This window comes from Odocoileus virginianus, chromosome 7 (genome assembly GCF_023699985.2).
Source record: "Odocoileus virginianus isolate 20LAN1187 ecotype Illinois chromosome 7, Ovbor_1.2, whole genome shotgun sequence".
In the NCBI taxonomy this organism is placed as follows: domain Eukaryota; kingdom Metazoa; phylum Chordata; class Mammalia; order Artiodactyla; family Cervidae; genus Odocoileus; species Odocoileus virginianus.
The window spans coordinates 17,804,759-17,826,520 of NC_069680.1; the positions used below are offsets into that span (position 1 = coordinate 17,804,759).

At 35.4% G+C, this 21,762-nt stretch overlaps 1 protein-coding gene across 1 annotated transcript in view; it reads left to right on the forward strand.

The window, feature by feature from the left end:
- Positions 1–21,762, forward strand: part of ATRNL1 (attractin like 1) — a 751,710-nt gene that overhangs the window by 33,455 nt on the left and 696,493 nt on the right. Inside the window, exons 2-6 of the mRNA XM_070470251.1 lie at positions 1,083–1,166; positions 2,285–2,398; positions 5,808–5,936; positions 7,272–7,480; positions 20,583–20,757. Of these exons, the coding sequence (XP_070326352.1) occupies positions 1,083–1,166; positions 2,285–2,398; positions 5,808–5,936; positions 7,272–7,480; positions 20,583–20,757 (711 nt within the window). The remainder of the gene's footprint in view (positions 1–1,082; positions 1,167–2,284; positions 2,399–5,807; positions 5,937–7,271; positions 7,481–20,582; positions 20,758–21,762) is intronic.

Sequence of the window (21,762 nt, forward strand, 5' to 3'; positions counted from 1 at the left end):
ATAACTTTGTGTACATGTGTATATATATGTGTGTGTGTGTGTGTATCTATATGTGAATGTATAAAGACTGATGAGCCCCAGGGTGTGTCTCTGTGTGTGTGTGTGCGAGCTAATTTGATTTAGTCGTGTCCAACTCTTTGCCACCCTGTGGACTGTAGCCTGCCAGGCTCTCTGTCCATGGGATTCTCAAGGCAGGAATACTAGAGTGGGTTGCCATGCCTTCCTCCAGGGGATCTTCCCTACCCAGGAATCAAACCTGCGTCTCTCATAAGTCTCTTGCACTGGCAGGCGGGTTCTTTACCACTAGTGCCACGTGGGAAGCCCGTGTGTATCTATATGCCTATATAAATATATAAAGGCTAAATGGAAAGATATCTTTATTTAAAACATTGTCTTTTCTTGATAAAATAAGTGGGCTGGAGCTTAGGAGAACAATATGAAGTAGAATTGGGTTATTCTTTAAATATTTTAAAAGTCTGAAAATCTGAAGCTTTTCTAATTATCTTTTTATTTTTTGTGTTTAAAATAGAGGATAATTAAAAAAACCCTTGATTTACCCTATTTTTAAAATTGAGTTCTTGGACTAGGTATAAAGTAGGCAAAAGAAAATGATAATAAAAACAGGTAGCAGAATTCAGTAAAGTCTGGTGATAGCTACTTTGCAATCCTGCTGCATGAAAAACAAACAGAGCTAACAGTGTAAACTCCCCCCAGAGTACTTGGTACATATACTATTTCTCTGCTCCGTAGATCTGCATCTTTCAAAGTGCATTTTATCTTTTTTTTTGCCTCCATCTAATTTTTGTGCAGAGGAAGTGTTACTGAATTTATTTTGCATCAGCATGGAACCCATCTGTATAATGTTCAGTCTTTCAATGTGTTTCTCCAGTTTGTAAAATGAAACAATCATATAAAAACTTAAAGAAATTAAAAAACAAGTTTTTTTGAGATTTAGAGAGATAAATGGCAATTTGAAAATTTTCTTAAGTTGTAAACAAATTCTCCTTTTTGGAAGCTTGGATTAGTGTCTTTAAATGTTTTATGCTATTATAGGTAATCATTTTTGTAATTTTGTTTTCTAGGTTAACAGAACCTTCTGGATATTTAACAGATGGTCCAATTAACTATAAATATAAAACTAAATGTACATGGCTAATTGAAGGCTAGTAAGTATACAGTTTGGGTTAAATTAATTTATTCTGCAGTGATAAATGCTTACCAGTATAAAACATTATAAAGATATAACAACTTCAAAGTTACATATTCTGTTGTTTATTGTTGGAAAATATTATTCATTATATTTTAAAATGGGATTTATAAATTTTAGATATCATATTTAATATAAATTACAATACCCTTGTGACAGTAGTTTAATTTTTGCATATATTTTATTTTTAAGTTCTGTCACTATGACATTAAATAAAGTATGCATTTTTGGCTTATTTTAAATAGCTTGTTATAGAATTTGAAGACTCCATAGAAAGTATAAAAATATTCCATGCTGAATTATGCCATTTGTTCATAGTGTTCATCATTTTAGTTCTAAAGGTGTTAAAAAAAGAACATTTCCTAAAAGAGTTAATTGTCCTTTTAAAGGCATTTTTCAGTAATTAGGGTTGTGACTGAATTTATCTATTTAAACACATGAATGAATCATAGATGAACTGATATTAGTTGTTTTTGAACTGTTTTATGATTTTTAAAGAGTCTGGAAAACTGGGTATTTTTTATTGTTGTTGTTACTTTAAAAGATTTTTTAAAACTTTAGAGTATTAATTACCTTTGTACCTATGGTCTCCTTTATTTGTTAACAAATGGCAGTGTATCATACTGAGATGTTTTGATTAAATTTGAAGACCTTATTAGTACCTGTAGTTAAAGGTTGATAGAAATAAGAATAGTCTTGAGTGCTGAATTTAAAAATCAACTTTATTTAAGTACAATTTGCATATAATGAAATACATCTGTATTAAGTGTACAGGTAAATAAAGTTTCAGTGAAGTTTACAGTTTATATATCTCTACCTTAATTAAGACATAGCACATTTCCTGTTGACTAAATTTTTAGAAAAGGATGATGCATGCCTATGGCTGGTTAATAGATTTTGAAGTTGTATGTCTTTTTTACAAATTGTATATGACTGCTTATCAATCTTTTATACTGATGACTTAGGGATTTATAGCTAAATTTCTGTAAATAGATTTTTAATAAAATATTGTAAGATTTCTTCAGATCATGCTTTACATATTACATATTAATTTTAAAATATTTTAATTTTTTTCAGTCCAAATGCAGTATTAAGGTTAAGATTCAATCATTTTGCTACAGAATGTAGCTGGGATCATATGTATGTTTATGATGGAGATTCAATATATGCACCTTTAATAGCTGTACTTAGGTGAGTAGTTTTGTTTAATTGGTGAACTTATAGTCAGTTGTAGAAAAGTATTACTATTTATGTTGTAGTTATTCTGTTTTAACAGGAATGCAAATTATTATTATTTTTGGACAAACAAGTAAGAAATTGTATTTTGGAATGACTGTTTTAAAGTGACTCTTTCAGACCTTAGACACTTACTCCGTGACATTGCTATTGCTCAAGACACTTTTAGAACTTAATTTTTGAGCTGTTTGAAAGTTATTTAAAGGGTATTCTTGAATAACTCTTAATTAAGAGCAGTAGATAGAAAATGGAGCAGAGCTTTGTGAATAATTACACTGTAAGATTTTTTTGCAACAGTTAGATAAGATCCTAGGTTCATACATTTATTTTTAGCAATTTAGATATAACTGTTTTCATTCCTCTATCTTTGTCTACATTTGCTGTCATTTAGATGTGTGCCTTTTTATTTGTGTTTCTAGTAGTTGTGATGACTTTCTGTTAATTAACAGTGATTCATTAACGCTCTTACCAACCATTTCTTTGATACTAAAGGAAACTTTTGTTAGATAATTAGCAGGATGGGATTTAGTGTGACCGTGAAGGTGGAACCAGTGAGTTTTCATTAGCAAGTGCTATTAGCTATCCTGAGGGAGATAGAAAGTTCATGTTTATTAAATATCCACTTGATTCTCAGCACTGTACCAGACAGTTTAAATGTCATCCCATCCTCATAAGGACACTGTAGAAGTGCTGTTAGCCCCCGTTTATTGTTGAGAGAATTGAGCCCCAGAGAAATCAAGTCTTACTTCTAATAGACGGTAGAGCCAGGATTAGGACTTGCTAGTCTCCTGACTTAAAGCCTATACTGTTTGTACTTCACTTTAGTAAGAATTCAGAATCTAAACGTTTGAATTATTCCAGTTGTATGAGTATTTATTGTTCAACAAATGTTTAATAACCTACCCAGTTCCAGAGACTACCGTAAGCCTGGAGGATGCAGTAAGGTACAGGTTACTGCAGACACCAGCTACCTGAAGCTGGGTTAGACTTCATAGGTTAAGTGCACAGCCCTCCCCAAACTGCCCTCACTTCAGACGCCAGCTGCAAGTTCAGGGGTGCCCAGGCCACCAGCATTTCTGGACCAGCTGGTTACACATTGAGAGGTGCCATAACCCTCTCAGGTTCAGTCATTAACTAGATAACTCACAGAACTCAGGAAAGCACTTTACTTATGATTATAGTTTTATTCCCAATTATAAAAACCAGGACCAGTCAGATGATGAGACACGTAGGGTGAGATCTGGGAGCATCACAGACAAAGCTTCTGTGTCCATACTCAGTTGTGTCCGACTCTTTGCGACCCCATGGGTTGTAGCCCACCAGGCTTCTCTGTCCATGGGATTCTCCAGGCAAGATCACTGGACTGGGTTGCCATTTCCTCCTCCAGGGCTTCTTCCCAACTCAGGGATCGAACCCAGGTCTCCTACGTTGCAGATAGATTCTTTACTATCTGAACGACCAGGGAAGCCCAAGAATACTGGAGTTAGGTAGCCTGTACCTTCTTCAGGGGAACTTTCCAACCCAGGAATGTAACCAGGGTCTCCTGCATTGCAGGCGGATTCTTTACCAGCTGAGCTGCCAGGGAAACTCTGTGTCCTTAGGACAGATGTTATCCTCCCAATATATCAGTGTGTATCAGGATGCTCTCCTGAGTTATAGGTTTACAGAGTTAATTGGGAATTGCGTTTCGTATGCTTGATTAAATCATTGGCCACATGGTCAAACTCAGTCTCTAGCCCCATTCTGAATCTGAAAGTCAGGTGGATTTCTTGTGGCTTAAAGCTCCGACATGTTAATCAGTCACATGGTTGATCTTTCTGGTGTGGGCAGCTCCCATCCTGAGTCACCTCTAGCATAACTGTGAGCCCACAGTGGATAACAGAGACATTCTTGTCAGTTGGGAAATGCCAAGGTTTTGGAGGCTGCATCACCACACAGTCATTGTGCCCTGTGAATGACACAAAAACAGATTTTTTAAACATAACAAGTGTTGTAATCAGATTATAAAAAGAGTGCATGATTTCGGAAGTAGCTAATTCTTCATGGTGTCTTTCATTGTCAGTAGAAGAGTGAAGACAAAATGTGGGGATTAGATAGGACATTCTAGATGGAGAAAAGGATACAGTTCAGTTCAGTTGCTCAGTCATGTCTGACTCTTTGTGACCCCATGGACTGCAGGATGCCAGACTTCCCTGTCCATCACCAACTCCTAGAGCTTGCTCAGAGTCTTGTCCACTGAGTCGGTGATGCCATCCAACCATCTCATCCTATGTTGTCCCCTTCTCCTCCTGCCTTTATTTTTTTATTTTTTATTTTTTCCTCCTGCCTTTAATCTTTTCCATTATCAGGGTCTTTTTCAATGAGTCAGTTCTTGGCATCAGGTGGCCAAAGTATTGGAGTTTCAGCTTCAACATCAGTCCTTCCAGTGAATATTCAGGACAGATCTCCTTCAGGGCGGACTGGTTGGTTCTCCTCGCAGTCCAAGGGACTCTCAAGGGTCTTCTCCAACACCACAGTTCAAAAGCATCAGTTCTTCAGTGCTCAGTTTTCTTTATGGTCCAACTTTCACACCCATACGTGACTACTGAAAAAACCATAGTTTGACTAGACTGACCTTTGTTGGCAAAGTAATGTCTCTGCTTTTTAATATGCTGTCTAGGTTTGTCATAGCTTTTCTTCCAAGGAGCAAGCATCTTTTAACTTCATGGCTGCAGTCACCATCTGCAGTGATTTTGAAGCCCAAGAAGATAAAAGTAGTATTGCTTTGGGTAGTATGGACATTTTAACCATATTAGTTCTTCCCAGGTGGCTCAGTGGTGAAGAATCTGCCTTTTAGTGCAGTAGATGCAGATTGATATCTGGATCAAAAAGATCCCCTGGAGAAGGAAATGGCAACCTGCTCTAGTATTCTTGCCTGGGAAATCCCATGGAGAGGGGGCCTGGCGGGCTGCAGTCTATGGGTTCCAAAGAGTCAGACACGACTTAGCAGCTAAGCTACAACAGTTCTTTCCCAAGGTGTCTTTAAATGAAGGTTTGCTTATAACTTAAGTAAAAGAGCACCCTATGGTCTTATGAGAGGATGGACAAGAGGGCAAAGGGGAGAAATGGGGCATTACAGTCTGGTGTTGAGAAGAGAGAAAGGAGTATGGTGGCCTGAGAGTAGATGGTGGTCTGTCATCAGCAGCAGCAGAGCTCACCGCTGAGAAATGACTAGGAACTCATTTTAGATTTATTCTTCTCGCTGCCCATTGTAATATATAATAGATAGTTAATGATTGTGACAGGAATATTTTGAAGGAGTCTTGTGTGATTAATAGTCATATGTACATTAATATACACAGTGTTCAACTTTGCTGTCTTTCAGTGGTTTGATAGTTCCTGAAATACGGGGAAATGAAACTGTGCCTGAAGTCGTTACAACATCTGGCTATGCACTGTTACATTTTTTTAGTGATGCCGCGTATAATCTAACTGGTTTCAACATTTTTTACTCGTAAGTATTTTTTTTAAAAATTGATATTGTAATAATGATTGTTATAATTTGACATAGAAGAGTTTGTTGTTTGTTTGTATAAATGTCTTATGTGCCAGGAGTCAGCTAGGGTGTTAAATTCCAAAGTATACAGCATCTCTTCCTAAGTTACATGAGATTTTTAATAATATGATCCCCCAAATACTGTAAGCTTGTATTAGGATAATTTGTAAGCCTCAGGGCACCATGGTAACAAGTTAGGTTTGGCTGAAAATTAATTACAAAATTAAAAATCGTTGGGAAATGATTAAGTAAAGAAATACATACTTAGTGTAACTTTAAGTCACAAATGTTCAGGATTGCAGGGAGCCATCATTTGCCCCTCTGTGCTCCAAGATATTTTATACCTAATCTGAAGAATGAAGAGAGCTACATTTTCATAGTCCGTCTTATTGCAGAAACTGTGCTGAATGTTTTATGTACAATAAGATTCTTTAATTTTCTTCACATCAGTTCTGTCAAGTGATTATTTTCCCCATTTTACACATGAGAAAATTGAGGCTTAGGAGATAAGGTAAGTGGCTATATACCACTGTCCCTTTAAAGTTAGAAAAATAATATTTTTTGAGTGTCTCTTACGTCTAACTCTCTATGCAAATTTTTATAGAAGTCCAAGGGTGAAGTGAATTAGCCAGAGATGCTTTTGGTTGTTTTCATTAGGAATGACCACAGAAGAATTTGATACATTTTTTTGTTTGTTTGTTTTCTTCAGGAATGTAGAAAATGATAACCGAGGATTTTTCATGAGGAATAAAACATCCTAAATATCCTTGAATCAGCAATTTATTATAGAATTTATTTATATCAAGCATGTACACAAGGGAGAATAAATATATAGTAAAATATAATCAGTTAGGGAGGCTTAAAATAAAATCTGATAAACACCTTTTGACTTCCACCACAGTGTTTAGTTGATAGCATGCTATTTAAGTATCATGTAACGAGTTTATGTCTTGGCTTCTCTTGCTGTTTCATGTATTCATGACCTTATTTTTTTCCTATAAAGTGTACTCATGCCCTATAAAGCATTTGAGTACTTGAATATTTACCAAACATTGTGCTGTAGTCTTGGTAGCAGAGTAAACTCATTGAATGACCTGAGGCCAGTTGAAGATATGTATACCTGAATCACCTTAGGGGTAAAAAGGTACAGAGTAAAGAATTGAAGTCACGTTGTAAAACTGTGTCAAATGAAGCACATGGACACATACAACATTTGTAAAGTTAACAAAATACCAGCCCAGATTATTTTTCCAATCATGTTAAATTTGAATATATATGAATTATATTTTACAGAATCAATTCTTGTCCTAACAATTGCTCTGGTCACGGGAAGTGTACAACTAGTGTCTCTGTTTCAAGTCAAGTGTATTGTGAATGTGAGAAATACTGGAAGGGTGAAGCTTGTGATATCCCCTACTGTAAAGCCAACTGCGGCAGTCCGGATCATGGTTACTGTGACCTAACAGGAGAAAAGTTGTGTGTCTGCAATGATAGTTGGCAAGGTAAGTGGCTTTTGGAGCATATAGTCACATATCTAATATATTAATACAAGTAATACCTATACTCATTTGCTGTAGTTTGCACACCCAGATCTCATGTATTTATTTTTAGAATTTCAGTAACAGTCAACTTCTTAATAATTTGCTTCTTCATAAGGCTTCCCTGGTGATTCAGATGGTAAGAATCTACCCGCAATGCAGGAGACCCAGGTTCCATCCCTGGGTGGGGAAGATCCCTTGGCGAAGGGAATGGTTATCCATTTCAGTATTCTTACCTGGCAAATCTCATGGACAGAGGAGCCTGATGGTCTGTAGTCCATGGGGTTGAAAAGAGTTGGACATGACTGAACGACTTCCACTTTTTTCACAAAATCAGTAAAGATTTTGTCTACGTGCTATTATGAGAATCAAGTAAAGTTATAAATGAAACTCTTTAAATTGTAGATGTATGATTATTGATCTTCTTTAATTTTTTGATGGGTGGCTTTGTTAAAATTAACACCTGGTACATCGAAATTTGATTTATAATGGGTAACATAAATAGCATATTGCAAAAATAGATGCTTATCTTGGAAGGTACTGGACTATATTAAACTTCTTTCTTAGGAAAGACTGACCCCTTGTGGCTATTTTTAAAAGAACATAGAATATTTTAAAAAGTTTTTCAGTTGCTTGTGGCAAAAGCAGTAAGAAGAATTAGGGAAGAATTTCTAAATAATTTTTATCAACATGTATTATTAAAGATTAAATTTAGAGTACATTGACAAGTTGTAGCTCTAAGTATTTGGGTATAAAATCATAAATCTTACCATTGTGGAATTAAGTGAAGAGATAGGTCCTACTTTCTATAGGGCTGGCCTATATAAAATATATTTATACATTGGGCTGGCCAAAGCATTCGTTTGGGTTTTTCCCTTATGATGTTATAGAAAAATCCCAGCGAACTCTTTGGCCACCTCCAGTACTTACCTACTGAGAGCTTGCTTTGTGCAACTTATATTTACACGTTAAGAATCCTGTGTATTAATCTTGTTGATGAGGGAACTTTGACTCAAGAAATACATGATGTAAAGTTACATGGTCATGTGTAGCAGTAGTTCCTGTTAGACCCAAGTAAAGACCAAAGAGAATGTGCTCCTTATATTTAACTTTCCTCAGACAAATTAAAAAAATGTTGCTGAGTCTGCTGAGTAGTTATTTGGAGGAATTATTTTAGGCTTTCCATAAATTATGCCCATCTTTAACACATGTTATTTCATTAAAAAATTAGTTACTCCAACCATATGAAATATCAGTGATTATTGAGTTGCATTTGATTCCCTATTAAGATTATGACAGATACAAATTTCTCAGTGTTTTTAATTATAGAGGCGTGTATTTTGTTGAGTGGCTATTATAATAATTCATGGCCTTTCCCTTAAAAAGTGCCTTAAGGTATCTTTTTTTTCTTTCCATTTCGTCTTGAATCTTAAATAATGTCCTTTTCTCTGGAGAGACTAGTAAGTACATCAAGAATATATTTAAGCTAAGGCCTGAGAAATAGAAGTATAGCTTATATGCAAGGTTTTTTTCTAACTTGCCTTCATCTGCTATTAGTCCCCAGCTCATCTCAACAGTCTTAAAAGCAAACGAGAAATATATTGTAAAATGTAAAATCTTAAATTGTAAAATGTAAGATGTTCTACGAACATCTCTGTCCTTTGTTCTTTTCTTCCATCTTTAAAATACTTTATTTTCTGGGTGTTCTGTAATATAAATCTGGTTGAAAATGTTATCTGTTGTTTTTCTGGCTCTGTTTATTGGCATTTCACATTTTATTATTCTTGTCAGGAGGGCCTGAAATCATAAAATTTCTTGACTCTTAAATGTCTAAAAGCAAGTGGAAATGGGGGAGCAAATACTGGGTATGTTTACTTTTAAAGCAAAGTGATAATATGAAGTATATATATATATGTATTAACACATACACATGTATATATATTTTTTAAATGAGAATAATGTGAAAGTGCTTTATAAATTATAAAATATTATATAGAAACCAAACATTTGTATACCGTTACTGCTTCTTAGTAATTAATTTATCTCTGATGAATATTTTATGGGTAGTGCCTGGTGAAATGGATATTGTGCTTTTTTCAAGACAGATGATGTATAGTCTGGTTTCTTTGAGCCTCAGACCTGATACCTAATTTTGTATTTAAGGAAGCAGAGCTTCAAGTAGCTATGTGTTCTCCCCCGCCCCTGCCCCCAGTCAACTCCCTGATCAGAGTGGCTCAAGGTTGCTCTCTTACATAACTTTAAAAAATCAGAACCACTGGAAGTCTTTGGTTTGATTGTAAGCAACAGAAACAGTTCTGGTTTCCCTGAGCAGAAAAGGCAGTTATTGGGAAGTATGTCAGGGACCTCTGCCTCCCAGGATTTGTTCTTGCCTTCTTTTTGGTGATAGAATTCACTGAGTTTGTAGCTCTCAGCACATGGTCTTCAGCTGCATACCATATTCCTCAGCCTTCTTTGCATCTAGCATGGTTATACTGTTAGGTCAGTAGGATATGAGTAGAATTGCTCTGTTGGAATTTTACATCACTGAGATCTTTTACAATGGCTGGTAAATGGCAGTAACTGTGGTAACTAGTAGCGCTTGCATATTTGCCTGTAGAATGTGTTTTATGAGAAAAGAATTAACTTTTAGCTTATTTAAGCAACTTACTTTTGGTTGTCTTAACCTGTACTCTAATACAAAAGGATATTGGGTAGGTCACAAAGGAGATGGGAAGGCTGTAAAACCCTTGGTTGGAAAGGGGTAGGTGTAACAGAAGGCTAGTGGGTTGGTTCCCAGCAAAGATGTAGCCACAGAAAAGTTTGATTAGGATATTCCTGTCGCTGCCACTGGATCCTGGGGTACCACCCCTGGTGTCCTTGCTGTGGATACTGCATGCTACAGGCTTGGGTAGAGAAGTTCTAAACCCTCCCCACATCTTTGTTATCACTTATGAAGATTTGAAGGCCTGCTTAGTAATATCTACTTGACTAAATTTAGGTCTTACCCCTACCTTCTGAATTGTGTGGGAATAGATTTTGTTTCTGAACAAACTTCACACTGTTAGAAATTTTCCTAAATGAGGAAGGGGGTTCAGATGATTAGAATCTTCTAAATAAAGAAAAAATACAAGTAAACTATTTTAAAGTATAGATTGTTGCCATAATTGACGAGGAATGTATTGAACAGTTCTCTCATGTCTGCTCAGAAAAACTATGCGATGTGGAATAGATGGTAGTAATCAGCAGGTAGAAAAGGTAAACCAGCAGCCTTCGGAGTACAATTCCTAGTTTATTACCACAAAACATTCCCTCCCCCAATTCTATGGAGTTGAAAAACAGATTACCAGGTTTTGTATAAAAGGTCATTACTTGGACATTGAAAAATCATCCCCGGTCCTTTCCTATTCCAGAATATCCTGTTCAATTCTGTCATTTAGTCCTAATCCTATTTTTTATGAATAGTCAGTATTCCTTTTCAGTCTAGTTCAGTCATAGTTCTCAGGTAAGGATTGAAGTTGGATGTTTTCAGCCTTTTAGATTATTGATTAAAAGATGGTATCTTAATGTGTAAGTCAGGTAATTTGATATTTTCTATAGTGTCTCTGATTCTTTAAAGTTACACTTTGTTTGGATTTATTTCAGTTCCTTGCATGTTCTTTGTCCCTAAATATTTCAAGGCCTTTCTTATTTCTGCACTTCCTGCTTCACACCCTTAACATTCTCGGGTCAGATACTTCCATTAGATGCTTTCATAGCACTGTATCTTTTAAATTTGTAGCATCTACCACATTTATATTTGTGTGATTCTTTATCTTTCCTACTGGAATGTAAACTCCATGAAGTAAAGAATAATTATGTTTTGATCATCTTTATATCCTCAGCATCTTCTATAGTGCCTGTTGTATAGTAGGCACTCAAATTATTTGTTTTCTTTTTTTCTTACATGATTGAATTAGAAATGTTTCATTTGCTTGTTTAGTGATATGTGGACATTCAGGCACAGATGTTTTAGTAGACTAGTACTCTAATAAATTATGGAATTTACTTGATAAAACATAATTTTAAATATTGAGGTGAACATTTGAATTTGAGCAATCTGGTCAGGTATTTTCTTTCTGTCCTTTGGTTTTAGATTTTAATATTTGCCATCGGGTGGCAGTATTGACTGCCAAAGCACGCACTTAGGACTCCATGGCATTTTTCAAGTTGTAAAAAGCTTGATGATTTTGTTTGTTCTAGAAAAATATGAAATCTTTTATCTCAGATCCATGAATATTTTATCATAAATTTTTTTTCAGGGTTATTCATGTAACATATTAGGACATAGTTACTTTAGGATAGTGTGTACAAGTACACAGCATAACTTACATTTTCCTTTAGAAGTTTAATAAAGGGAGAAAAAAAAGAGACATTTAAACTACACTAAAATTGACTTAAAAATTTTTTGACCTTAGGTTAAGATCAGGTTGTCATCAGTTGATATGAGGGAGACTTTAGGAGGAAGATCCTTTTGGATTTGGTATGTTATGTTTGAGATATCTTTTAGACGTCTTAGAGGAGATGTTGAAAAGACAGTTGGAGTTTAGTGGAGAGAGATCTGTACTGTTTGGGGCTGACTGGCTTAAAAATATTAAATTGGAAATAGTTGATGATACTGAAAGCCATGAGTTCAGCTGAGATCATGAAGGAAGGGAATACAGAGAGAGAATGGAACAAAGGACTGAGTTGTGGCTTACAACGAAATTCACAGACTATTCTGTGCTAGACAGAGGGTCCTTACAGAAATTTACCTAAATGTAGAGAAACTTAAAACCAGTTATTTTATTGCCTCTGGCTTAGACAGGTAGGATGGACAGATCCTGTCCTCAATCCCAGCTCACTCTCTATTTATCATTTTCAATTAATCAGAACCAGTCTGTAGAGCTTTGTTTCAGGCCTCTCACAACACAAAAACAGTAATTGGAGAGCACTGACCTCTCCTAAAAGAAGGACAGTTCCTTTTCATACTGTTACAGCATCATTGACCTAAACTGTGAGAACCACGCATCCTTGGAACAGATCTACTGTAGTGATTACACCCACACAACTCATTGTTTTATAAAATTCAGATATTGTCAGAACAGCTGTGGACATTTAAACTGCACTAAAATAGATAACTGTCCTTTGGAGATTGGTTTTATGGGCCTTGAAAATGTTTAGAATACTTTGGATACAGAACCCAAATCAGATTTTTCTAACGATGTTAGAAAATAGGACGCTTGCAGCAGTGTTATCTCATTTTGCCTTTTATTGTAGAGAATTTCAGATGCAGTGCACATATTAGATCACAGGACTATTTCTGGAGTGATTACAGTAAGTTACATGTACCGCTCTTCACATCTCCCTTCTCAGCATATTTTTTTCCTTTCCTATTAGCAATTCAGTTTCTTCTTGGGCAATTGCCTTTCACTCATTGTAAGTAATCTTGATGGGATGATAAACCCATATACCTATCTATTTTAAGTGTAACTTTTCAGCCTCTTTTAAAAATTCTTTAAATTTCCCCATATTTTTTCAACAAATTCCCATTTTTCCTTAATTTCCCCGAAACTGGTTTCTGTGGCTTACAACCAAAGAAATCTGATATACAACACCAGAGATAGTATTAGAGGTCAATATGTATTTTCTGTTACTAGACTTATTTAAAATACCAAAAGTTCAGTATAGAGTTGTTTATAGAAATGCAGCTTAACGAATTGTGTTGATATAGCTGAAAGCAATGTCTATTTAATACTTCCTGTTGAAAAACTACAAAAAGAATAAATAAAAAATTTGTCCTTAATATGTTTCACCTTAGTAGTAAGATAAATATTTTTTTCATGATGTCATAGATTAAATTTGAATTAAATGTATGAGCCAAAACTGTATCAAAAAGAAGTCTAAAACTCTGGAGCATGATTTTTTTCCCCCAAACTCTTGTTTGACTGGGTTACGTTTCAGTTTCTTTCACCTGCTGTAAATGATATAAAGGAACTCTATTCAGACTAATTTTTTTTTTTTTTCTGAGCAATCAAAGCATGCTGTTAAAATGCCAGTCTCTTGTTAGGAGAGAGAAAATTTTACTGCTTGATTTTCCATCCTGCATCTTTGTATATAGCCTTACAGTTTTTCTAGTAACATCAGAAGTTAGTATATAAATCTATTCATAAAGTTAGGGGACCTTCCAGGCATTGCTGCTTCTCTCACTTAAAGACGTTACATTTATATCATTCTTTATGGAAGAACAGTTATTTTATAAAAATTTTCTAAGGCACATAAAATTTTTGTACTGATTTCCATGATCATATCAGAGATAGATTCCCTTAGAAAAACTGTTCCAGTGCAAAAGAGAGAAGGAAGGAAGAATATAATTCAGTAATTCTGGAATTGCTTTGGAAAACCTTTCAAAACTTTGTAGTATTTTATTCTGGGTTTTGTCCTTTGCAATTATTTCTTAATTGGATTTACCTATGATTATAGAAATGTTTTAGTTGTAATTTTACTGTTTTCTTTTGGCATGTATATTTATAATACCTAGTAATGCTAGGCTTCATTAGCATATTTTGCCTGTAGACTTAATTATACTTAGTCTCCTTGTATATTGAAATGAGAGAATAAACTTCATAACAGTAATATGTTTACTATTATGAAGCTTTCATAGTAGTATTCAATATTAAGTACAGTTTCATTCAACCTTACTTTATTTATACAGGATTCTATGTTCTTTAGGTAAAATCTCCATGATTGAAATGAAGTTTAGAGAAGTTAAATAATTTGTCCAAGATTTCATGGCTAATAAGTGGGAAAGCGAGGTTTGACTTCATTTTAATCTTTTGTGATCCTAAGGATATTTTCATTCATCCATTCAATAAGTGAATACTGCGGTCAGTCATGTAGGAGTTATAGGCCATCTTCAGGATTTTTTATTTTTAGTGTGATAGGAAATCATTGAAAGATTTTGAGGGAATTGATAAGAGTAGATTTATATTTTTAATCATTCTGGTTGTATTGTGGAGTTGAATGTGATAGGTAGAGAAGAAGAATAGAAATAAGAAGACCAATTTGGAGACTAATTCAGTAATCTGGGTGAGACTGGTTGGTGGCTTGGACAAGGATGGTAGTTGTAAAGAAAAGGATCTGTGTGTAGAGTCTGGTAGATGTTTATAATTGGTAAAGTACAGACACTGAGACACCAGCCAATCAACAGGATCCTGGATAGGCCATACTGTGTCAGGCATTACCCCTTTAGTTGTCTTTTGTGAAGAGTCTGGATTATTGCAGAGAGGGGCCAGGGGAACTTGGAAGGGGAAGGCCTGGTACCAGCAGCATCTACTTAGTGAAGTATTTCCATATTTTAACAGTTGGAAAGGCTGTATTCCTACATTCCTAATGAATGTCAGTCCAGGATTTGTTGGATATAGATATGGGAGAGGAAGAGAACTCAGTCGCTCTAAGATCTGTGTCCTGAACAACTGGGTGAATGGGAGTACTGTTTACTGAGATGGTAAACACAGGTGAAGGAGCAGATTTGAGAGGGAGGCATCAAGATTTTAGGTTTGGACATGTTAAGTTTGAGATGATTATGAGACATCCCAGTGGAAATGGCATGTCAGTTCAATTTAGTTCAGTTCCTCAGTCAAGTCCAACTCTTTGCGATGCCATGGACTGCCACACGCCAGGCTTTCCTGTCCATCACCAACTCTTGGAGCCTACTCAAACTCATGTCCATTGAGTTAGTGATGCCATCCAACCATCTCATCCTCTGTCATCCCCTTCTCCTCCTGCCATCAATCTTTCCCAGCATCAGGGTCTTTTCAAATGAGTCAGTTCTTTGCATCAGGTGGCCAAAGTGTTGGGAGTTTCAGCTTCAGCATCAGTCCTTCTAATGAATATTCAGGACTGATTTCCTTTAGGATGGACTGGTTGGATCTCCTTGTAATTCAAGGGGACTCTCAAGAGTCTTCTCCAACACTCCAGTTCAATAGCATCAATTCTTTGGTGCTCAGCTTTCTTTATAGTCCAACACTCACATCCATACATGACTACTGGAAAAACCATAGCTTTGACTAGATTGGCGTTGTTGGTAAAGTAATGTCTCTGCTTTTTAATATGCTGTCTAGGTTGTTCATAGCTTTTCTTCCAAGGAGAAAGCGTCTTTTAATTTCATGGCTGCAGTCACCATCTGCAGTGATTTTTGGAGCCCCAAAAATAAAGTCTGTCACTGTTTCCATTGTTTTCCCATCTGTTTGCCATGAAGTGATGGGACCAGATGCCATGATCTTGGTTTTCTGAATGTTGAGTTTTAAGCCAACGTTTTCACTCTCCTCTTTCACTTTCATCAAGAGGCTCTTTAGTTCTTCTTTGCTTTCTGCCATAAGAATGGTGTCATCTGCATATCCAAGGTTATTGATATTTCTACCAGCAATCTTGATTCCAGCTTGTGCTTCATCCAGCCTGGCATTTCACATGATGTACTCTGCATATAAGTTAAATAAGCAAAGAGATAATATATGTAGGGAGTTTAATTTTGAGTCTAGAATTCAAGAGAGATTGTAAGGATGGGGATATACATTTGAGAGGGATCAGAGTATAATTCTGGAGAAGGCAATGGCAATCCACTCCAGTATTCTTGCCTGGGAAATCCCATGGACGGAGGAGCCTGGTAGGGTGCAGTTCTTGGGGTTGCTAAGAGTCGGACACGACTGAGCGACTTCACTTTCACTTTTCACTTTCCTGCATTGGAGAAGGAAATGGCAACCCACTCCAGTGTTCTTGCCTGGAGAATCCCAGGGATGGGGGAGCCTGGTGGGCTGCCGTCTATGGGGTCGCACAGAGTCGGACACGACTGAAGCGACTTAGCAGCAGCACAGCAGAGTATAATTCTACTTTGGGTTATAGAATTGCCTCAAAAATTTGTTTCTCAGTAGCCTGTCACTAGTGCCAAAAGTTACATCATTAGAAATTCATTTTTGCTCTTTGGATTAACCTGTGGAAAAGGTAGCATGTTAAATATTTATGAAAACACACTGTAACTTGAATTAGTTTAGTACATCTTTTTCAAGAAAGCTGTAATCTGCTTACCTTGAGGAGATTCCCATATTGATTGATGAAAGTTATACAGGGAGAATTATACAGAGATATTCCATAAGTGTCCAGATAATAAAGTGGTGGATTTTTCATGGGTGTATTTTTATGAAATGGCAGTCTTGGGTGGCCTTAAATGATATTTAATGGGTGGTAGAGCCTTTGTGTGTATAATGCATTCTTTGTAGCTATTTGTGTTTTTAACTAACATTCAGTACGTAAATTTTACTCTTTTAATCGTTTTAGTTGTAGAGTACAGAAAGCTACAAATTAAGACATCTAATTTTCCTTAAACTTTTAAGTCATATTCATAAATCTTTCATTCTGTATATAAGCTTATTAATTTAGAGTAAAATAATGACAATCTGTAGAGTTTGGCTGTTAACCATTCCTTCTAGAAGTTATAGAAAATACGGTAGTAATGAAGACAAGAAAAAGTTGCTGTTTTACACAGAAAAGTAGATATTCCAGATTGTAGAGTAAAATTGTAAAATCTCTAAAATCCAATTTCTTGTACTAAATAACAGTATTTATCTTACATAAGTTAAATCAAAAATTTTAGTCATTTGCATTCAGTTCAGTTCAATTCAGTCACTCAGTCGTGTCTGACTCTTTGCGACCCCATGAACCGCAGCACACCAGGCCTCCCTGTCCATCACCAACTCCCGGAATTTACTCAAACTCCTGTCTATCGAGTCGGTGATGCCATCCAGCCATCTCATCCTCTGTCACCCCCTTCTCCTCCTGCCCCCAATCCCTCACAGCATCAGGGTCTTTTCCAATGAGTTAACTCTTCGCATGAGGTGACCAGAGTACTGGAGTTTCAGCTTCAGCATCAGTCCTTCCAATAGTTTCCTACAGTTGCTGTAACAGATTACTACAAACTTGATGTCTTAACGGGGGCTTCCCTGATAGCTCAGTTGGTAAAGAACTCACCTGTGATGCAGGAGACCCTGGTTTGATTCCTGGGTCGGGAAGATTCCGTGGAGAAGGGAGCGGCTACCTATTCCAGTGTTTTTGGGCTTCCCTTGTGGCTGGTAAAGAATCCACCTGTGATGTGGGAGACCTGGGATTGATCCCTGGGTTGGTAAGATCCCCTGGAGAAGGGAGAGGCTACCCACTCCAGCATTCTGGCCATGGACAGTCCATGGAGTCGCAAAGAGCCAGACATGACTGAGTGACTTTCACTTTGGTGTCTTAACATATACTTATTAATCTCTTAACATTCTGGAGGTGAGAGGTCTGAAATCAGTTTCACTGAGCCAAAATCAAGGTGCTGGCAGGACCACACTCCTTCTGGAGGCTCCTAAGAAAGAATCTGCATCTTTAGCTTTTCTAGCAATAGAGTTGCAATGCCTGCTTTCCTTGGCTTTTTCCCCTTCTTCCATCTCCAAAGCATGGAGCACAGCATCTTGCTTCAGTGATCCTGTTGATTTCTGCTTCTGTAGTCAAATCTCTCTTAGAAAGACATGTGTGATTACATGAAGAGTCCGCTTGGTTCATCCAAGATAACTCCCCAGCTTAAGATCCTTAATTATATCTACAGAGTCCCTTTTGCCAGATAAGGTAAGAGTCATAGGTTCTAGTGATTAGAACCTGCTTTATCTTTGAGGCTCATTATTTAGCCTACCACAAGCTTGCTCTGAACTATTTTGTTTTAGTGTGGACTTCATATATGTATTACTGATTTAAATATCTTAAGAAGTTTACATGCCATTATTCTCTATCAACCTCTGCCAGGCAGAGCTATGTATTATTTGACTGTTTCCAACACTGTGCCTTTAGGCGGTAGACTTGTTTTTATTTTTTCTTTAGAAAGAGTTTCAAATTTATAATAAAATTGAAAGAACAAGGATTGTACAAAGAATATACAAATGCCCTTTGCCCAGATTAACCTATTATTAACATTTTATACTTTTTAGTTTATTATTCCTGACTGAAATCTGCATTTTTCTTTTAAAGAAAACAGCATTTAGCATTCAGACCAGTAGGTATAACACTTATCTATAATGCCCATATGATCTCATTTCTTTTCAGTTAAATTAGGAGGTTGGCAAACTTTTCTGTAACAGACCATATAGGAAGTATTTTTGGCTTTGTGAATTGTATGGTCTCTCTTAAAACTGCTCAACTCTGCCGAGTATGGCAAAAGCAGCCTTCAGTAATACTTAACTGAGTGAGCTTACTGTGTTCTTACAAAACTTTACTTACAAAAACATGTATTGGGTTGGATTTTGCTCATGGACTGTTGTTTGCCAACCTGAGTTAAATGAGGCCTCAGTGGTTCAGAATTGTAGTTTTAACTTAAAAAAAAATCAACATGTTCCTTTAATTTCTTTGTTTACTAAGGTGTAGTTCACTGACTTTTCACTTAGAAATGGTAAAATTTTCTGTATCTGATTTAAAAGATTTTTCTGTTATCAAAGAGGTGATCTGCCTAATTTTTACCTGAAAAATACAGACTCATAGAATGTAAACCTTGAAAAGGACTTTGAAGATGAATGAATGAATGGCATGGGTGAGTGAATAAATAAGCAAATAAAAACTGTAAAGGTTAATATTTCTGAAATTAGGGTCTGTTTGAATGTTGTAAAATTTTGTGATTCAGTGATGATTAAAACTTTTTTGATAAGAAATCATTGCTTTCATAATTGTGTAAAAATGCTACTTGATTTCAGTGCCAGCATTTGTGTTGACTGTTGAGTTAGGACCAAGTAATAGTCTTATTATAGGCTAAAAGGTATAATAAAATGTACTGATACTTTTGTGATAAGTTGAGGTCAAATGATGTTATGATCTATTTTATAAATTAGAAAGGTTTGTAAATGGTAGATGAAAGAAAAGTGCCGTGAGAATTGTTTTGTGAAAATAATACAGTATCTTAAAGTTGTGTAAAAAAGGTACTATAGCATTAATATCATTTTCAACTGGCGTCTAATGAATTACTTTGAGCAGAACAACATCATCCATCATTTTAAGCAAATATTAATTTTACTGATTTTATAAGCTTCTTTATGAATATAATTTACAAGCTTATGTTGGTTTTATATTTATAAAATAACTTTGAACATAATATATTTCTATTAGTTTCATTAGAATTAAAATAGTTTATGAGCTCTTAAATTTGATGAAAATAAATATATTTCCATTAGGAGCATTCCTTCCATAACTGAAGTTTGAGAAACACTGATCTAGCCTAGTCGGCTGCATTTTACCGATGATGAACCAAGACTCTTGAGTGACATAGTGAATGTGGATAGGGAAAGACAGTGTTTTCAACTTGCAGTATTTAAGTTATCCTGTACTCATTAATTTTTTTTTATTATGCCTAATAATTTTTTCAGTTTATAGATAGTTAGCCTCCCTACCAATGCTGATTTTGGTTGTTCTTAATAAGAATGCTGCTAAGAAAAAAACGTAATTTTTATTTTTGTGTTTCTTTAATACAGTTGTAAACAGAAAGTGCTACAATTTATAAATGCTTTAATTTCTGTTTTAAAAAAAATTAAATATTTATAGTAAGCCTTAGGAGATATTTCTGTCTTACAGATGAAGGCTTGATGGTGGCAGAGGGAAACAGACTTTCCCAAGGTCACACTTTTAGTGACAGAACTGGGTTTTGAGTACTTCATTTTCCATTTTCCATTCTAATATTCAAGTAGAATATTAGCATACTAAAATAAATCTGAAATTTATATTAAAAGAATTCTTTCAAATTGTGATATATATTTGAACATATTCAAGCCTAATTTGAATATGTGATTTTTTTTTTTCCTCCTGTAAGCATTACATTTACTGTTAGAGTTTTTCCTGTAAGTTATATTTCAGACTATTTATTATGTACATTATATTTATTAATATGATGAGCATTGAATTCTTAAATTCTCTTAACCCATATGTTCTATTTCTATAGTCAAAGGTCTTTGTTTAATGCACTGCATTGTTTGGTTTTTCTTTTAAATAGGTCCTGATTGTTCTTTGAATGTTCCTTCCACTGAGTCTTACTGGATTCTGCCAAATGTTAAACCCTTCAGTCCTTCCGTAGGTCGGGCTTCCCATAAAGCTGTTTTACATGGGAAGTTTATGTGGGTGATCGGTGGATATACTTTTAACTACAGTTCTTTTCAAATGGTCTTGAAGTAAGTTTTTTCCCCATATTTTTACAATCTATTTTTTAAGCTGGGTATTTTTGGATAATGAAGACTATCCTAAATGTCTTATTGCTATGCCGACTTATGAATGGTTGTCTTTGTAATAGTATCTGTTTTCCACATGGGACTGATACAAGAATATATAAACTCAGTATATCCAAAAGTTATTTGTCACTGTGCGTATATGTTTGTTCTGTGTAGACATTTCATTAACTTTCTAGAGTGCTTTTATTAAATTCTGAATAAGAAAGTATTAGCTTTAAATAAGGCCAGGCCAGGCCTATATTGGCCTTTGTGAATCCTGGTCACCTTTTATTTTTTCAGAATGAAGTATAATTACTTATATAAAAATACTTTCAGTTTTTTCCTCAAATTTTAATTTACCTAAACTTTTACTCTGCATTTACTTTGCAAACTTTTATTGGTAGAGCAGTACCAGTGTTGTAAGATAGGTTATTGATTTACTGTGGACTCAATGAAGATTGTCCTTTGCATAATTGGATGATAAGGAGAGTTGCATGGATGCCAGCTTTATCTGATCTTTTTCATCTGGTGATTGTATTTTATGAACTATTCAATAACAATAAAAGAGGGAATAAGAATAATTTGATTATCAGTGTTGTTTTCAGGGGTCATATTCATAATATGTAACGACTGGTGCAACTTGGGCATCAAGCACTCGGAAATGTCCTTGGACAGTGTACCATATGGTGTATGCCCCAAAAGTGTTGCTATATTTAGCAGATAAATATACAGGACACCCAGTTAAATCTGAATTTCAGATCAACAGTGAATGATTTTTTAGTATGAATAGGACTTTTGTAATTTTATTTTATTTTTCAGTTTTATCTCGAGTGTTGCATGGATCATACTTATACTAAAAATTTGTGGTTTGTTTGAAATTAAGTTTTAACTGGGCATTCTGTATCTGTAAACCCTAATTTGTGAATATATTAGCCCTATTAATTTGGGAGTTTAAAAAATTCTGTATTT